This window comes from Gossypium hirsutum, chromosome A02 (assembly GCF_007990345.1).
Source record: "Gossypium hirsutum isolate 1008001.06 chromosome A02, Gossypium_hirsutum_v2.1, whole genome shotgun sequence".
Classification (NCBI taxonomy): domain Eukaryota; kingdom Viridiplantae; phylum Streptophyta; class Magnoliopsida; order Malvales; family Malvaceae; genus Gossypium; species Gossypium hirsutum.
The window spans coordinates 105,510,652-105,526,241 of NC_053425.1; the positions used below are offsets into that span (position 1 = coordinate 105,510,652).

Consider the following 15,590-nt stretch of genomic DNA (forward strand, 5'->3'; position numbering starts at 1 on the left):
AATGATTTTTTTTTATTTTGTAAATATTTTTTTAAATTAAATATTTTTTAGAATAGTAATTAAGAATACATTAATTTCACTTAATTAAACAACATTTATTGTCAATATATATTATAATTAAGCAATGTAAGAAATAATTTTTCTATAATAAATCTTGTATATTAGTGAGGGTGAAGCAAGAAATAAATTTTAGGAAATTTATAATTTTTTGTAGGCTAAAAAGTAAGTTTATTATTATATTATTTTATAATAAGTTTATTATTATATTATTTTATAATCTTTCAATGGATTTAAAAACAATGTTGTTTAAATTGAAATAGGCTAATCAAGGTACTATTTTGAAGAGGAACTAGATAAGTGGTCCAACGGTTCGATTGGTTTAATTAAATAGATCGTTAAAAGTTTAGAAAATTTTAAAAAAATAGAAAAAATCATTGGGTCAGGTTGGTACAAAATTCTAGGCTCGTTTTCTATCAAATTCAGGCTCAGCCCGAAAATGAGCATAAAATTTTGCCAAAGCTTGACCTAGATAAAAAATACTAACTCGAACTCAGCCTGCTCATATTAAATTTTTTTATATTATTTTTTATATAAAAAAATTTAAAAAGTATAATACGTCAAATACACTAAAAATATTAAAATAAAATTTTCTCAACAAAGTGAAAATACATTAAAAAAATTTTATACTTAAATAACACTAAAATAGTTGCAAATTGGCAAACAAATATTTCTAAAATAATAGCAAAATTAATAATAAAACAATAATTATACAATATCCAAAAAATAATAATAAAATAGTAGTAATAAAATACTAACATGACAACAAAACAATAGTAAACAACAATAGGTACAAAAAATTTAGGCAAATTCAGAGCCAAGTCAATCCAAAAAATTTTACCCAAAGTCCGACCCATTTTAAAAATAGGTCTTATTTTTTTATTTAAGTCTATTTTTCGAACAAGCCTTTGGACCTAAACGGATGGTCTAGCCCATGATCAAGTCTAGGCTGAAGTCGTTATCTGTCCCTTTAATTTTGTCTTACCTATAATATCAATATTTGATATAGTAACAACACATCTTTACCTTCCCAAATAAAATTAAAAAATTATCGTATAATATTCCTTTTACATAATTTAATTTTTTTACTATACACTAATCATCCTAACTATTTTATTTATATATTTTTTTAAATTCCAATGTATGAAATAATTAGATATATAGGGAGAGAGAGACGGAGTTTCTCATTGATTAGTGAGCTAGAGTGAGTTGTACAAGCAAAGTTACTCGACCCCCTCATCAAAATCAAAGCACATTTAATAATTTTTGGAATGTTCAAACCGAAGACATGATCTGTCTGGTTTTTTTTTTTAATAAAAATTTCTGTCATGCTCTATAAAAAAATCAATTTGGGATTTTTAAGATTATTTTAGAACATTGTATTAATGGCATTCACATTACCACTCACAAGATCATAACTTTATTCCCTCCAATGAGATGGAATAATAAACCGTAAAGCAATATTCCATCTTCATTAAAAAAAAACTCAGATTCTCTAATAATGTAGTCCCATATTTTCATAATCATAGTTTAGGGGTTAGGACACCACTGAAGACAAAACACTAAAGCTGCTGGAAAATCCAACCATGGCTTTGACGAGTTGCCGGAAGATATTGGGCAACGAGCTTTATGGAAGAAACTACCAAATCCTCGCCGAATGACCCGGTTGTATTTTAGGGGTTCATTGGTTTGAACCCTGACCGGATCAAAAACCGCAACTGTTCACGGGCGGCTAATTGAATTTCTCATGTTCTCAAAATATAAATCGTTGAAATACCATCCGCTTGGATTTTTTATTCGTTTTTCAATAACCCTAACTATTAAATCTCATGTATCGATTTGGGTTTGAGCCATATTCATGTATGATTAATAATGAATGTAGTTGTTTAACCTAGAGTTAGTTAGAATTATGAGTCGAAGTTTTCCTTAACTTGCTCATTTTACGTGAATGGCTAATTTAAAAGTTGTTTGGGTTAGAATTGTTCATGCATCAGAGTAAGGGTGAGTTTGGATAAGTGGTGGATTGCGGTGTGGTGCGTTTAATTTACTTTTTATCTCAAGCTATAGTATCTAATATCACCGTCATCCAAACCCATCCAAACCCATTCTAAGTTAGTTCAAGTAGTGATATTATTCCAAAAAAGAAGGAGCTTCAAGCTGTGCCTGTTTTTGGAGTAGCCCGAGCCCAAAATTGATTAATAAACAATAGCTAAACATCTGCATTTTTTTCTCAATATGAGATTTCAGTGTCCATAGTTACATTGATTTTTTTATTAAATTACGAGTTAAGTTGGATCATACTCCTGAATTGAGGGCAAGTTGTTTTATCATTTTTTTCAATTACAAAATTCGAATATAAAATCTTATTTAAAGAATATAAAAAAATCATTATCACTCGATCCAACAAACATTCTCATTAATCATACAATATTAAAAGATTAGATTTAACTTTAAATTAATTCCATGAGACAAAAACTAGTTACCATTTATAAAGCAACATTTAATTCTTGATCCATGAACTTTACAACATTTTTCAACTTAGTTTCTTTTTTTTTTGTCCATTTTATTCTTGGAATTTAGAAAAAAAATTCCAATTTAACCCTTGATTTTAAATTCTATTGAGGTGTAATTATGTGACACTTTAAAATTATCATCTATTTTTTAAATATATATAATCTAAAAAGCAAAAAAGAAATTATAGTTTTCTTAATTATAAAAACTTAAAAAAAATCAGATGATGGTTTGGCACAATTTCATAATGTCATATTGTCATTTCTTAACATCGAATTTAAGGATCAAAATTAATAAAAATTGTTAAATTCTAAATTTAATATAGGCAAAAAATTTCAAAGATAAATAAAAAAATCACTAAACTCAGACTAAATATTACTTTAACCCGATAATATAAAAAGAAAAATTTACTAGGGCTTAGTTTGGATGGACGGTGTGTTTATTTACAGTTAGTATAAAAACAATAATAGCTAACGGTAAAATTGAATACTATAACATAAGACAAAAAATAAATTAAACGCATCACACCATACCCAACCACTTATTCAAACCCTACCTAGGAATCAAAATAAAGCAATCCCATTGTCCCACCAGGAACTTGGCAGCCTATTCATATTAGCACAATATAGTCGTCACCCGAATATCAACCATCAATTATTTGTTGCACCGCAATAGTTAAGTCATGCTAGGTTTTTCTTGTTTTTAACAAATCCTTATTTTATACCCAAAAAATTAAGGGTCTACAAAATTTTAAGGCCAACCAAATTTCACCTAAAAGGAGCAGATTGGCTGCTTTCATATATATATATCCCACCATATTTCAAATCAAATAATTAGGTTGGCTAATGGTTTCCTAAGTTGGCATATCTAAAAGCTAGGTTTGCAACCTTTAGGCCAAGAAATTCCTAAATACCATATATCTATCTTGGATTATTTAGGGTAATAATGTTAGGGTTGCATGAAAATAGGTTAAATTATAGTTTTGGTCCCTTTATTATACTGAAATTTGATTTCGTACTTTAACTTTACATAATTTAATCTTTCTATTTTTATAATGCCATTACCTGATTTAGAAAAAAACAAATTAGGGTATTTAAAAAGAGTTTAAGGATAAAAAAAAATTTAATTAAAAAAAAAACAATTAAGCCCTTAGGGAAAAGGTTCATCCTATATCGAGCTATTAATAATTACCAAAAAAATCAACTAAGTCATTTCGTTAATGAAAACCATCAATTGACTGATTTAATTGTTAACGGTGCTAATGTGATATGTCATGTTAACAAAAAATAAAAAAATTATTAAAAATTTAAATTGGGTTGGATCGATCTGAAGTAATAAAATAAAATTTATCCACTCACAATCTAAAGGAGGTCGAGCCAACCTAACTGCCGTAAACCACCTAACACGTGAACAAGTCTATTTAACTCAAATAATTTGCATTGTTAATTAATACAATTAAAGAATAGATGTGAAATATTTTTTAATAAAAAAATACTTATCTCATCACGCATTAAATTAACAATAATTTAATGTCGTTAATTTGATCGTAATAGATAACAATGTTAACTATTTAAATTAACTAATGACATAAGTGGAATGATGAAATTATGTCAAATTAAAATATAATAGAAATATCGAAACCCGAGATTGACCATGAAAATATTAGAAAGTTCAAGCCTTTATTTTCACTTAAACCCCTATTATTATAATAATTATAGTTAGATACAAGTTGGCTGTCAAACAAAATCTTCATCTTTCCTTTAATGGTAGAATTTCAACTAATACAAAGAATTATTATATTAAAAGGCAAAAGAGGTAAAAAAAAAAAATCTTAGTCGTTTCAACTGAAAGTAATTACAATTTTTCTCGTTAGAAAAGCTTTATTAACGTTCTTGGTGGTTGTATTTTGGCCATCAAAACTAGGGATTTTCGACATTCTTTGTATCTATAAAAAAGAAGAAAATAAAAATTGATTATCGACGTCGGTTTGGTTTGGCAAGATTTTTTTAGTTATCCATCATAATTCGATTAAGTGTGATTCGATTTTTCCATATTAATTTATGGTTGCGTTATGGCTTTTAAATATTATTTGACAAAATTTAAAGTTAGGTATTTTTAAAAATTAAGAACTTTAATTTATTTTTGCTATTTTAAATATAAAATATTTAATTTTTATATCATAAAATTAAAAAATCATCCAAATACCTCTATTCGGATCAGTTTTTAATTTTTCAGTTTTTCTTATTTAGCCTTAATGCTTTGTATCTATAAATTGATAGAATCTTGTTAGAGATGGCAATTGGGTGGGACGAGTTGATTTTTGTTTGTTTTAATCTTGACCCGATTTTTTTACACCTTTTTATTCCCATTTTGTTTCGAATATGATTTTTTTTTTGTGATACAAGAAAACCAAAAGGACTTAAGTTAGGCTTACAATATCAAAACACCATTAGTTTTATCACTATTAAGGGCTTTAACACATTTACTCCCTCCACGTCGGCAGAAGCCATTTTGGCAATGCTATTAACCACATGATTGGCTTCCTTAGGAATATGTCTTACCACCCAAAATTCTTTATATTGTAACAACCTTTGAATTCACCTAACTCGTGCAGAGATTGAGTTTGTTGAAGAATCCCTTTTTATTGCTTGGACCACCTCAAGATTATTTGTATGAATTCAAATTCTTCCCAACCCCCGTTCTTGTAGTAGAGTTAGGCCATTCAAAATGCCCCATAACTCGGCATATTAAATAATTTATTTAATTAAATAGTTTTTACAAAAGTTAAATGACATACAAATTATGAAATCTTATTAAAATTTTATTAAAGATAAAAAATTATAATTAAAAAATATATAAAACTAGTTATAAAATTAAAATAAATATATATTTGTAAAATTTATCAAGATAAGATGGTGAGGCAATGATCAAAACTTGACTTAACTTGACTTGAATTCTAATATTTTAATCAAAAAGTTGCATCATCCTACTTCAAAACTCGATTTTTCAAAAAATAATCCATCTCTCAGAAATAAATTTAGAAATTTTTTAAGGGGTTAAAATTTAATTATAATTTTTTGAGAGATCAAAATATAATTTTATCATTTTTAAAGAATTAAAAATATTTTTTTTATTTTTGGAGTTAAAATGTAACTTTTTCATATATTAATTTATAATTTTATTATTTCAGAGTGCACTAAACAAATATTTTTTATTCAAAAAAAAAACTAAACATTTTTAATTTTTAGGACCAAAACTTCTGCCTAACCTTAATTCGTCCCTGCCATTTTTCTGAATTATTTTACCATCCCACCTTTTCTTTTGGTTTCTTGTCAATGAAGAATACATGCGATGGAGACATTTGGGATTTGAGAAAAACTGGAGAAAAAAAAGGTAAAAGCTGCTCAACTGAAGCAACTTCAAGAAGTGGAGATGTTTATTGACCTTTATATACATTAAAAACGAGATTAAATTTTCTGACAATTTACTTTAATTAATATAAATGTGACTTATAATAATTTAGAACCTGAACTTGACACTTTTTCTTAATTTGATATTTAAATTTGATTTTTTTAAGTTGGTACTTAATCTTTTTCGGGGTCTAATTTGGTACATGAAATTGACTCTTTTTCCTAATTTGATACTTAATCTTTTTTTTTGTTTAACTTGATACTTGAATTTATCAAATATTTTACAAATTACTCTAATACACTAACAATATTTTATGAGGTAGAAAAAATAAGTAATATATGACCGACATATGAAATTACTTTTAATTTTATTTATTTATTTTATTAATTGAGAACAATGGATTTCTTTTGATTTCAATTTTTAAAACTATTTTTTTCTTATTCAACATTAATTCGTTAAGCATAGCTTAATACCTATTTTTTTAACATAAAATTCCTCTAATACTGACAATATTTTGTAGCATAACAAAATTTTTTTAACACCATTACTGTTTTGCGTAATTTGTATAACATTTAATAAATTTAGGTGCACAATTGAACCTAAAAAAGCTTAGGTACCAAATTAAGCCGAAAAAGTTTATGTGCTAAATTAGAAAAAAATACTAAATTTAAGTATCAAATGTTATATTAAGTCTAATTATATGTATAAATAATTTTTTTTCTTTTGTTATATATCAATATTTTTTTTCTTATGGGATTTTCATCTAAAGCATAAATAATTAATAATAATAAAATGGAAAGTGAAAGTATAGAACAATGATGCCAATTACTGCTAAATTCTATCATGTAAGCTTTCCTTTTTTTTTCTTTTTCCTTTTTTTGGTAAATAATTAAAATAATTAGCAAAGCTGCTAGAGAAAAAAAAAACTTTGACTTAAGGGGCATGGTGGATCCAAATTTACCTTTTCAAAAGTATCTTTTTTCTCTTCAAGAAAAAGCAGCCATGGAGCCAACTAAGAGCACACTTGCAAACTCTTAAAGAGATTTATTAAAAGTTAAAATATGATGTTAGTCCTTGTATTTTGATAAAATTTATAATTTAGTCTCTATTTTTGTTTTTTATTCTAAAAATTTGAGTCTGATCGTTAATATTTTTTGTCAAAATTTACTAAGTTAATATATGTTGATGTTTTCATATGATATGATATATAATTCACATAGTTGTTAATAATAGGATTAAAACTTTTGAACGAGTACAATGAGTACAAAATATGAAAAAAAAATGATAGTCCTATAATCTTTTATATATGAAATGTACTAAAAATTGAAATCACAAAATAACAAGTATTGGTGTGATAATAAGGCATATTATATTTTTAGATAGAAAACTCAAATTTGAACCCTTAAAACAACATTATTAAACCAACAACCACGAACCCTAAGTACAAGCGGCAAATCTGAAGGGGCATGGAAGGCCTTGGCCCCCCTCAAATGAATAAATTGCTACTTAAGTCTCATATAAAATGATCAAATTAAGAATAACTGTATGATAGAATTGCACTTTGCCTCTCAAAATGAAGAAATTATAAATTAATACCTTATAAAATTATGTTTTGATCTCTCAAAAGTTTATTATTCGGTTTCAATCCTCCCTGAAAAAGATTTATGAATTCGTCTCTGCCCAAACATAAACCGCAAAACAAACATAGTTGATAAAAATAATAATTGAGATTGTAATCGCTATTAAAACCTTAATTATTGCCATAATAGGCTTTTTAAGGTAAAAAGAAAAAGTTGAATGCATTTAGATCTTTTCCCATACATTCTTTTCCTTTTCATTATATATCAATGGGGGAAAGAGGGGTTAAGAAGAAAAAGGAGCTGCATTGTTTAGTAATTATTACAAAGTAAAGGGACCACATTAAACAATGTACAAAAATATCTTTTTAATCTTGTATTTATTAACACTTTTGTTTATTTCCCTTAATTCTATTATAACGAGGTCTGTAAAGCTGCCATAATAAATATTTAAAAATATAAAGATGATAATGATTATGATGATGGATTACATAATGCAAGTCCCATGTGTGAACAAGATTACATTTTTAGATCTTAAAATTCTGGGATGGAAAAGGGGAACAAAATCCCAAGCTTCCTACAGTGTTATCAAACTTAAATGGGTTAATATAATTTTAGTCCCTGAACTTGGTAATTAAGGTCACTTTAGCACTTTTATTTTTTTATTCATTTTGATATCTGAACTTGGCAATGAGGTTCGTTTTGGTTTTTAAACTTGAGATATGTAAAGGTTTGATGATGAGATACTTTGAGATTATGGCACGTCATTAAATCTTTATAAAATTCAAGTTCATTGATTAAAATGAACCAAACAAAAAGTACATGTACCAAAACAGAATTAATTGACAATTCTGGGGACTTAAAGTTATATTAACCTACTTAAATGTGGCTTTCTTCCTACAAAGGTTCAATTATGCCTTCAGTCCTATGCTTCTGGACTTTTGAAATTTGATCCCTTTGCTTTGAAAATTAAAGCCTTATGGATTTCTATTAAATTTGAATTGTTGTATTATAATATTTAAAAGTTTTTATTTAAAAATTAAAGTTTAATTAAATTTAATAGAATTCAGCTAACAGTACTCAGTCGGACTATAATTTTTAAACTAGATAAATAGAGGGATTAAACTTCTAAAATTAAAACAAAATAACTAAATTTTAAAAATATGAAAAAATATAAAAACTAAAACCTTTAAAAAATTAGACAATGTTAGATCTATATCTTAATAAAACAACAAATTATAGGGACCAAATATATCATTATGTAATAAAACATAGCTATGGAGCTCTTTATCAGCTTGTCTAGTGCCAAAATGAGGACAATTTATAGGGGAATCAATTATCATGGCCAGGTTATTGGTGGAAAGTAAGAGTAAACTTAGAATATCAATATTTCAAACTACATTTTTCATTTAAAAATATAATTTTTTTTGTCGATTGAATCTTACCTCGTATGAGCATTGATGTCAGTGTAGGAGAACGTAAGTTTAAGTGCGTTGAAACATTTCATCCTCTTATTTAAGGGTTGAGGAGGGATTATGAGTAGTTTTAGGCATTATATCAAAAAATAAAGACTAAGAATTGTGATCCTACATTTATATGAAAGAAAGTAAATAAAAAAATAATTTTTAATAACTATAGAATTAATAGATAATTTTTTTACAGATAAAACTTTAAGCAAGAGCAATCGAACTATCCAATTTCAAACCAACAAAAAAAAGTTGTAAACAAGCCGCTAAACATTAATTTTGAATTGGAATTTTAACTTAAATTTCGAAAAAGTGCTTGTCAATTAAATTATTTTTCCATCCTCTCATTAAATCTTTTACTTTACAAAATCATGTTTAAAGTTGACATTTATTTTTCTCGAAAACACCTTTTAGCAGTAATAATAAATCACTATCAAATTTTTTAAAAGCATGCACTTTTCAACCTCAATGATAAACTAGTATTAAATAAGATCGAGTTTGAGTTGGATTTAAATTAATATTTTTATAATATATACATTTAAAAATAAAAAATTATATATTAAAACTCAATTAAATCATTATTTTGATTACGATTTCATAAACTAATAACCTATTAACATAATTTATTTTAACTGCACACAAAATTATTTTAATAATCATAATTAATTTAATCAAACCATCTCGATCAAAATTCATCGAATGAAATTATTTGAACCGATTTTTTACCACCCACCAAAATTTTTCTTTTTGAGTTGCAATCATGTATAAGTAGCTTCTCCACTAACATGACAGTGTTATATTTTGGGGGGTCATTTTCAACCTTTTTATTTTCCCTCTTTGTTTTCTTGTCTTCCATTATCACTTTCCCCCTCTTCTTTTTTAATTTTGTCTCGATATATCAACATCCTTTAATTCAAAGAGCAGTAACAGAGGGGAAAAGAAAAAAAAGATCATTTAAACATTGATTGCACGCACTGTCTGATGTAGTTAAGAAGGACAAGTCTTGCCAGTTCATTGTTGGGGCCATTAGTAAATTCATGTATTATTTAACAATTTTCATCTTAGGCAGAATAGTTTTTAGTTGGATTGATATAATTATTGTTACTAACGCAGAAGGATGCGGATTTTGAGTATGTTGAAATATGTTATTTTTTTATTTATGGACGGTTGAGGGAGCTATAAGTAATTTAAGATATTATGTAAAAAACAGATATGATCAGAATATTTTATTATTTCCCTGAATATGTTAAGAAGTTAGACTATATTTATTGAGCCAGGGACCTTGATCTAATGAGTTTTTGAGTTTAATATAAGGTTTTGACTATTGATTTCATGAGATCGATTTATTAACTCCTGTTAATGTCGAGTTTAGTTTAACATTTTCAACATTTATTAATGTTGAGGTCATGGTTTATGGAATTGGATCAATGATTGAATCAATTAAGTCATTGATTCCCGATTTGATTGTCGATCTGGTTTTAATTAAGTAAATTATTAAAAAATTAGAAAACTTAATTCAAATGTTGTCTCAACTAGTTTTTTTTTGTCCAATTAGTTCGTACTGATTCATGAGTAAATCGATTTTTTCTCTTATTCCATATAAGAGTACTAATTAGTTCCCAGTTTGATTGATCGATGGATCCAATTTTCGACACCTTTAGACGAGTTCCAAAGTCAAACTTGTTAATTGAAATTCATTTTTTTTCGTCCCAATCTAAAAAATAAAAATAAAAATTTTCAGAACAACAAAATAAAAGAAGCCTTAATTTTTAATTTATACACATTTGGTCATATCTTTATAGATTTTATTATTTTCCTTTTTAACGAAACTTGGAATAAATTATAAAAATCTCAGTCACTGCCTTACTTGCTTACTCATAATCTCTTCTCCTTTTTATATCACCATTTCTCTCTCTCTCCTTACAGAAGAAATGTGGGATCATCAGTTCCACAAATCATGACTTCCTTCTTCAGCCTTAAACTCCATTTACACTCCACAATTTTCATCGTTCTTACTTTTCTTGCAGTTCAAGGTTCCGGCATAAACGTCGACGGTCTTCTTTTACTGTCTTTCAAAAAATCCATTCTCAGCGACCCTTTACAAGCACTACGAAACTGGAACTCCACCGACCAGACACCGTGTTCTTGGACCGGCGTCTTTTGTAGCAACACCAATGGCAGCGGTGGCGAGGGCGAGTCTCGTGTTACAGCTTTTTCTCTTCCTAGTTCTCAGCTCGTCGGTTCGATACCGTCAGATCTGGGTTCCATTCAACACCTCGAAAGCCTTGATTTGTCCAACAATTCACTTAATGGGTCGGTTTTAGAATCGGTTTTCAATGCGACCGAGCTTCGGTTTCTTGATTTGTCGAATAATTTGATGTCCGGTGTGATGCCGGAAACTATCGGACGGTTGCAAAGTTTGCGGTTTCTTAACCTTTCCGACAATGAGTTAGGTGGGACTTTGCCTAAAACTCTTACTACTATCCAGAATCTAACTGTTGTTTCTTTGAAGAACAATTATTTTTCCGGTGATCTTCCGGCAGGGTTTCGATCTCTTCAAGTTTTAGACCTTTCTTCGAATCTTATCGATGGTTCTTTGCCTAAGAATTTCGGCGGTGACAGTTTAACGTACTTGAACGTGTCTTACAACAGGCTTTCCGGGAAAATTCCGTCGCAATTCGCCGAGAAAATCCCTACCAATGCCACCATCGATCTTTCCTTCAACAATCTCACCGGAGAAATCCCGGATTCCGACGTGTTTAACAACCAAGAACCCAAATCTTTCTCCGGGAATCCTCATCTATGCGGCGAAATAACCGGCCGTAGCTGTCCTATAACTTCTTCACCGTCATCTTCTCCTCCGGCGATCGCAGCTTTTCCGAAAACAACAGAGTTCGCCGACACTCCTGGTCCGTCACCCGTCGGTGAAAAACCACGACGAAACAGGCTTAAACCAGGAACCATAGTAGCAATCATCATCGGAGACACAGCAGGGATTGGATTTTTCCTCATGGTTTTCTTCATCATCCACAAATTAAAGAACAAAAGAAGAGTTGAAACCACCACAGTAACACAAACAGCTAACGACACAGTCAACGACAACTGGTCAACGACATCATCGTCGTCGGAATCCAGAGGGTTTACAAGATGGTCGTGTTTGAGGAACACAAAAGAAGAGTACGATGAAGAATCTGAAACCCCTTCTGAAGAAGATCAAAGTCAAGCTAGTCAACGGCAAGGAATGCATGAACATGATAAAAAAGGTGCATTAGTGACCGTGGATGGCGAAAACCAGCTCGAACTCGAAACTTTACTTAAAGCGTCAGCTTACATTTTAGGTGCCACGGGGTCGAGTATTATGTACAAGGCGGTGCTCGAAGACGGGACTTGTTTAGCGGTTCGAAGGATCGGGGAGAATAGTGTGGTTCGATTTAAAGACTTTGACACTCAAGTTCGAGTTATCGCCAAAATGGTGCACCCTAATTTGGTCAAGATTCGTGGGTTCTATTGGGGAGTCGATGAAAAGCTTGTTATTTACGATTTCGTCCCAAATGGCAGCCTCGCCAACTCGCGTTACAGTAAGTTACTCCGTTCCGTTTTATAATTTATATTAATTAATTTTCATTACAATTTATATTATTATTATTTTTTAAAAAAATTGACCCATTTTTTCAGTAATATCGTTACAAAATTCGAACCCGACTCCTAAGAAATTAACGTGACATTTGTTTTACCCATTCGTTGCTTTCTCTTTTTTCAATTTTCTCACATTTTCCAAGGGAAACATATGCGCACGATAGCACAACTAACGTGGGTATTTGCTAAATTGCGCACGATTACTCGAGCCGTGACGGTGGAGTAGTTGAAAAACTGAGCATTGTTGTTTAATGCATGGGAAAGTCAAACTAAAGTGTCAATATCCAATTGGTATAAAGTAATTTTTAATCCCTGAATTTCATCATTTTTTTCAATTTGATCCTTAAATTTTTTGTCCATATCAGTTTCGAAATTTGGCCCTAATCTTAAATTACTTTTATGTATGATAATTTTCATATAAAATCTAAAACAAAAAAAAAAGTTACGTATTTTTGGGAAAAATTTCAATTGACTGGCATAAGTTTTAGGTGAAAACTATTTTTTACGATAATTTTATTTTAAACATTTTAAATGTTTTTCTTACAATCATTCTTTTTTTTTTTCAGGAAAAGTTGGCTCGTCACCTTGTCATCTTCCATGGGAGGCTCGGCTAAAGATAGCCAAAGGTGTTGCACGAGGGCTAGCTTATCTCCATGACAAGAAACACGTACATGCCAATTTGAAGCCGAGCAATATCTTGTTAGGCCCCGACATGGAACCGAAGATCGGAGACTTCGGTCTCGAAAGGCTTGTAACATGCGACACAAGTACCAAAGTCGGGGTCTCGGCTCGAAACTTCGGTAGCAAAAGGTCGACGGCATCGAGAGACAGCTTCCAAGACCTAACTGGACCAAGTCCGAGTCCAAGCCCAAGCTCATTCGGATTATCACCGTACCGAGCCCCTGAATCTCTCAGGAGCCTCAAGCCTAACCCCAAGTGGGACGTTTACGCGTTTGGTGTCATTCTGCTAGAGCTTCTAACGGGGAAAGTCATAGTCGTGGACGAGTCGGGTCAAGGGAATGGGATCGTGATCGAAGATAAAATCAAGGCGTTGAGGATGGCCGATGCGCCGATCCGGGGCGAATTAGAAGGCAAAGAAGAGGGATTGTTGGCTTGTTTTACGTTGGGGTACAATTGTGCTTCTCCAGTACCACAAAAGAGACCTTCAATGAAAGAAGCCGTACAAATTCTTGATAAAATCCCTTCTTCAACTTCATTTTCACAACACTATTTTGGATACTGATTTGAAAAAAAAAAAGTCAACACAAAATTGGAGATTACATTTGTAGACAACAGTGTATGTAATGATTGATGATTGACTTATAGGGTTTTCATTTTTAATTTTTTCATTTTAACTTTTTTTGTTTCAAAGTTTGTGTTTAGTTGGAAATTGCATAACATCATGTGTTGAACCTTTCTCCATGTGGCACTAATATTTATTGCTAACTTTAAGATCAAATCCTTCTTGTTATTCGGTTAAATTTTGTACACATATTATGTCTACAATTGTATATTTAATTTATATTCTATAATTTAATCATTCTAAGTTACTATGTTTTTCAAATTTTAAAATTTCAGTCTTAATATAAATTACAGTTATTAATCCATTAATTAAATTTTTAGCTAATGATATGTGTTATGTGATGACAAACTGACATGACATTACACATATGATAATATGTTTGCTGCATTAAAATTTAAAAATAGTAGAACTTAGTGAATTTAATAGTCATTGTTTGGTGAAGAATGAAATTTTAAAATTTAAAAAGTGCAGTGACTAAAAATAACCCAATTAAAGGATATGGATTAAATATATAATTTTAATAAAGCACAAGAATTAATAGTAAATTTGAACCTTAGGTTTTTGACCTAACTTTTCTAATTGGTTAAACTTAGTCCTTATATTTTTTTTGAAATTTTAATTTCCGATCTTGGCCTAAAATAATAGTTAAATTCATTTGATTATATTTTACTATTTGTCTTGATCATTTGGTTAAATTCTATGATATGGGGTAATTAGTAATAAAGGTTAGTTGCTATTGTATTTTTGTTAATTTCAGTATTGTAACCAAACGCAGCGTTTTACATTAGCATTTTAATGAAAACGGTGCGTGTAAGGGGGGATTAGATCAGTGCTTAAAATGGGGAGTTTAGGGCAAGTTTTGAGGATTATTTCTGTTATTGCTAGGTTGTTAATTTTTGTCCGTTACCCACCCTTTTATTGACCAATCAGAAAGAGGTGAGGCAGTTATGAAAATACTCATGGTTTTCTACTTCACTCTTGCTCTTTGAAATCTCGTTTTTCTTTCTCTCTGTTTCTCTTCACATTCTTTCATTTTTCCTACTTAAATATTCTTCCATCGTCATCCTACTATTAGTTTTCTACCATGTGTGAAGTTATAAATTTAGTATATATTTTTCAATCGTATCAATCTTAATCCTTATACTTTTTAAATTTCAAATTTTTAAATTTCCAATGATAATCTATTAGTTGATTTTCTTACATTTAAATAATACGTGAAAATAATAAATTGACATAATATTATATACATAATAATATGCTTACGCAATCAAATTTTGAAAATAATAGAATTTAATAAATTTCACAATTCACGTTTAGCAAGTATTAAAATTTTAAATTTTAAAATTTTAAAATTAAAACTGCCAAATTAATGTACCTACATATAATGCATAAAAAATGATTTTTTTTACTACATAGATCTAAATCTATTTGTTTTATTTTATTTCCAAAATCTTAAAATATTTTATATCTAAAAAAATAAAAAAATAGGCTAGGATTGAGATAGTCCGATGAATTTGGGCATTAGCGTGAATTAAGCAACCCATGCATATTGGGTAAAATTGGGCTTTACCCTTAACCCTTTTCGGAATCCTTTAATCCAACGACCTGACTCGAATGTTATTATGATTG

General features: G+C 29.3%; 1 protein-coding gene across 1 annotated transcript; it reads left to right on the forward strand.

Annotated features, from left to right (window-relative positions):
• Positions 1-10,825: 10,825 nt before the first annotated feature.
• On the forward strand, positions 10,826-14,074 carry LOC107931691 (probable LRR receptor-like serine/threonine-protein kinase At4g37250). The gene is made up of 2 exons (XM_016863631.2): positions 10,826-12,600; positions 13,225-14,074. The coding sequence occupies exons 1-2, from the start codon at positions 10,980-10,982 to the stop codon at positions 13,899-13,901; spliced, it is 2,298 nt and encodes a 765-aa protein (XP_016719120.2). The 5' UTR covers positions 10,826-10,979; the 3' UTR covers positions 13,902-14,074.
• The last annotated feature ends 1,516 nt before the right edge of the window (positions 14,075-15,590 follow it).

Excerpts from the sequence above, each read along its gene's own strand:
- LOC107931691 (XM_016863631.2), top strand. The coding sequence starts at position 10,980 with ATGACTTCCTTCTTCAGCCTTAAACTCCATTTACACTCCACAATTTTC. Across the intron at positions 12,601-13,224 it reads CCTCGCCAACTCGCGTTACA|GAAAAGTTGGCTCGTCACCT; the intron begins GTAAGTTACTCC and ends TTTTTTTTTCAG.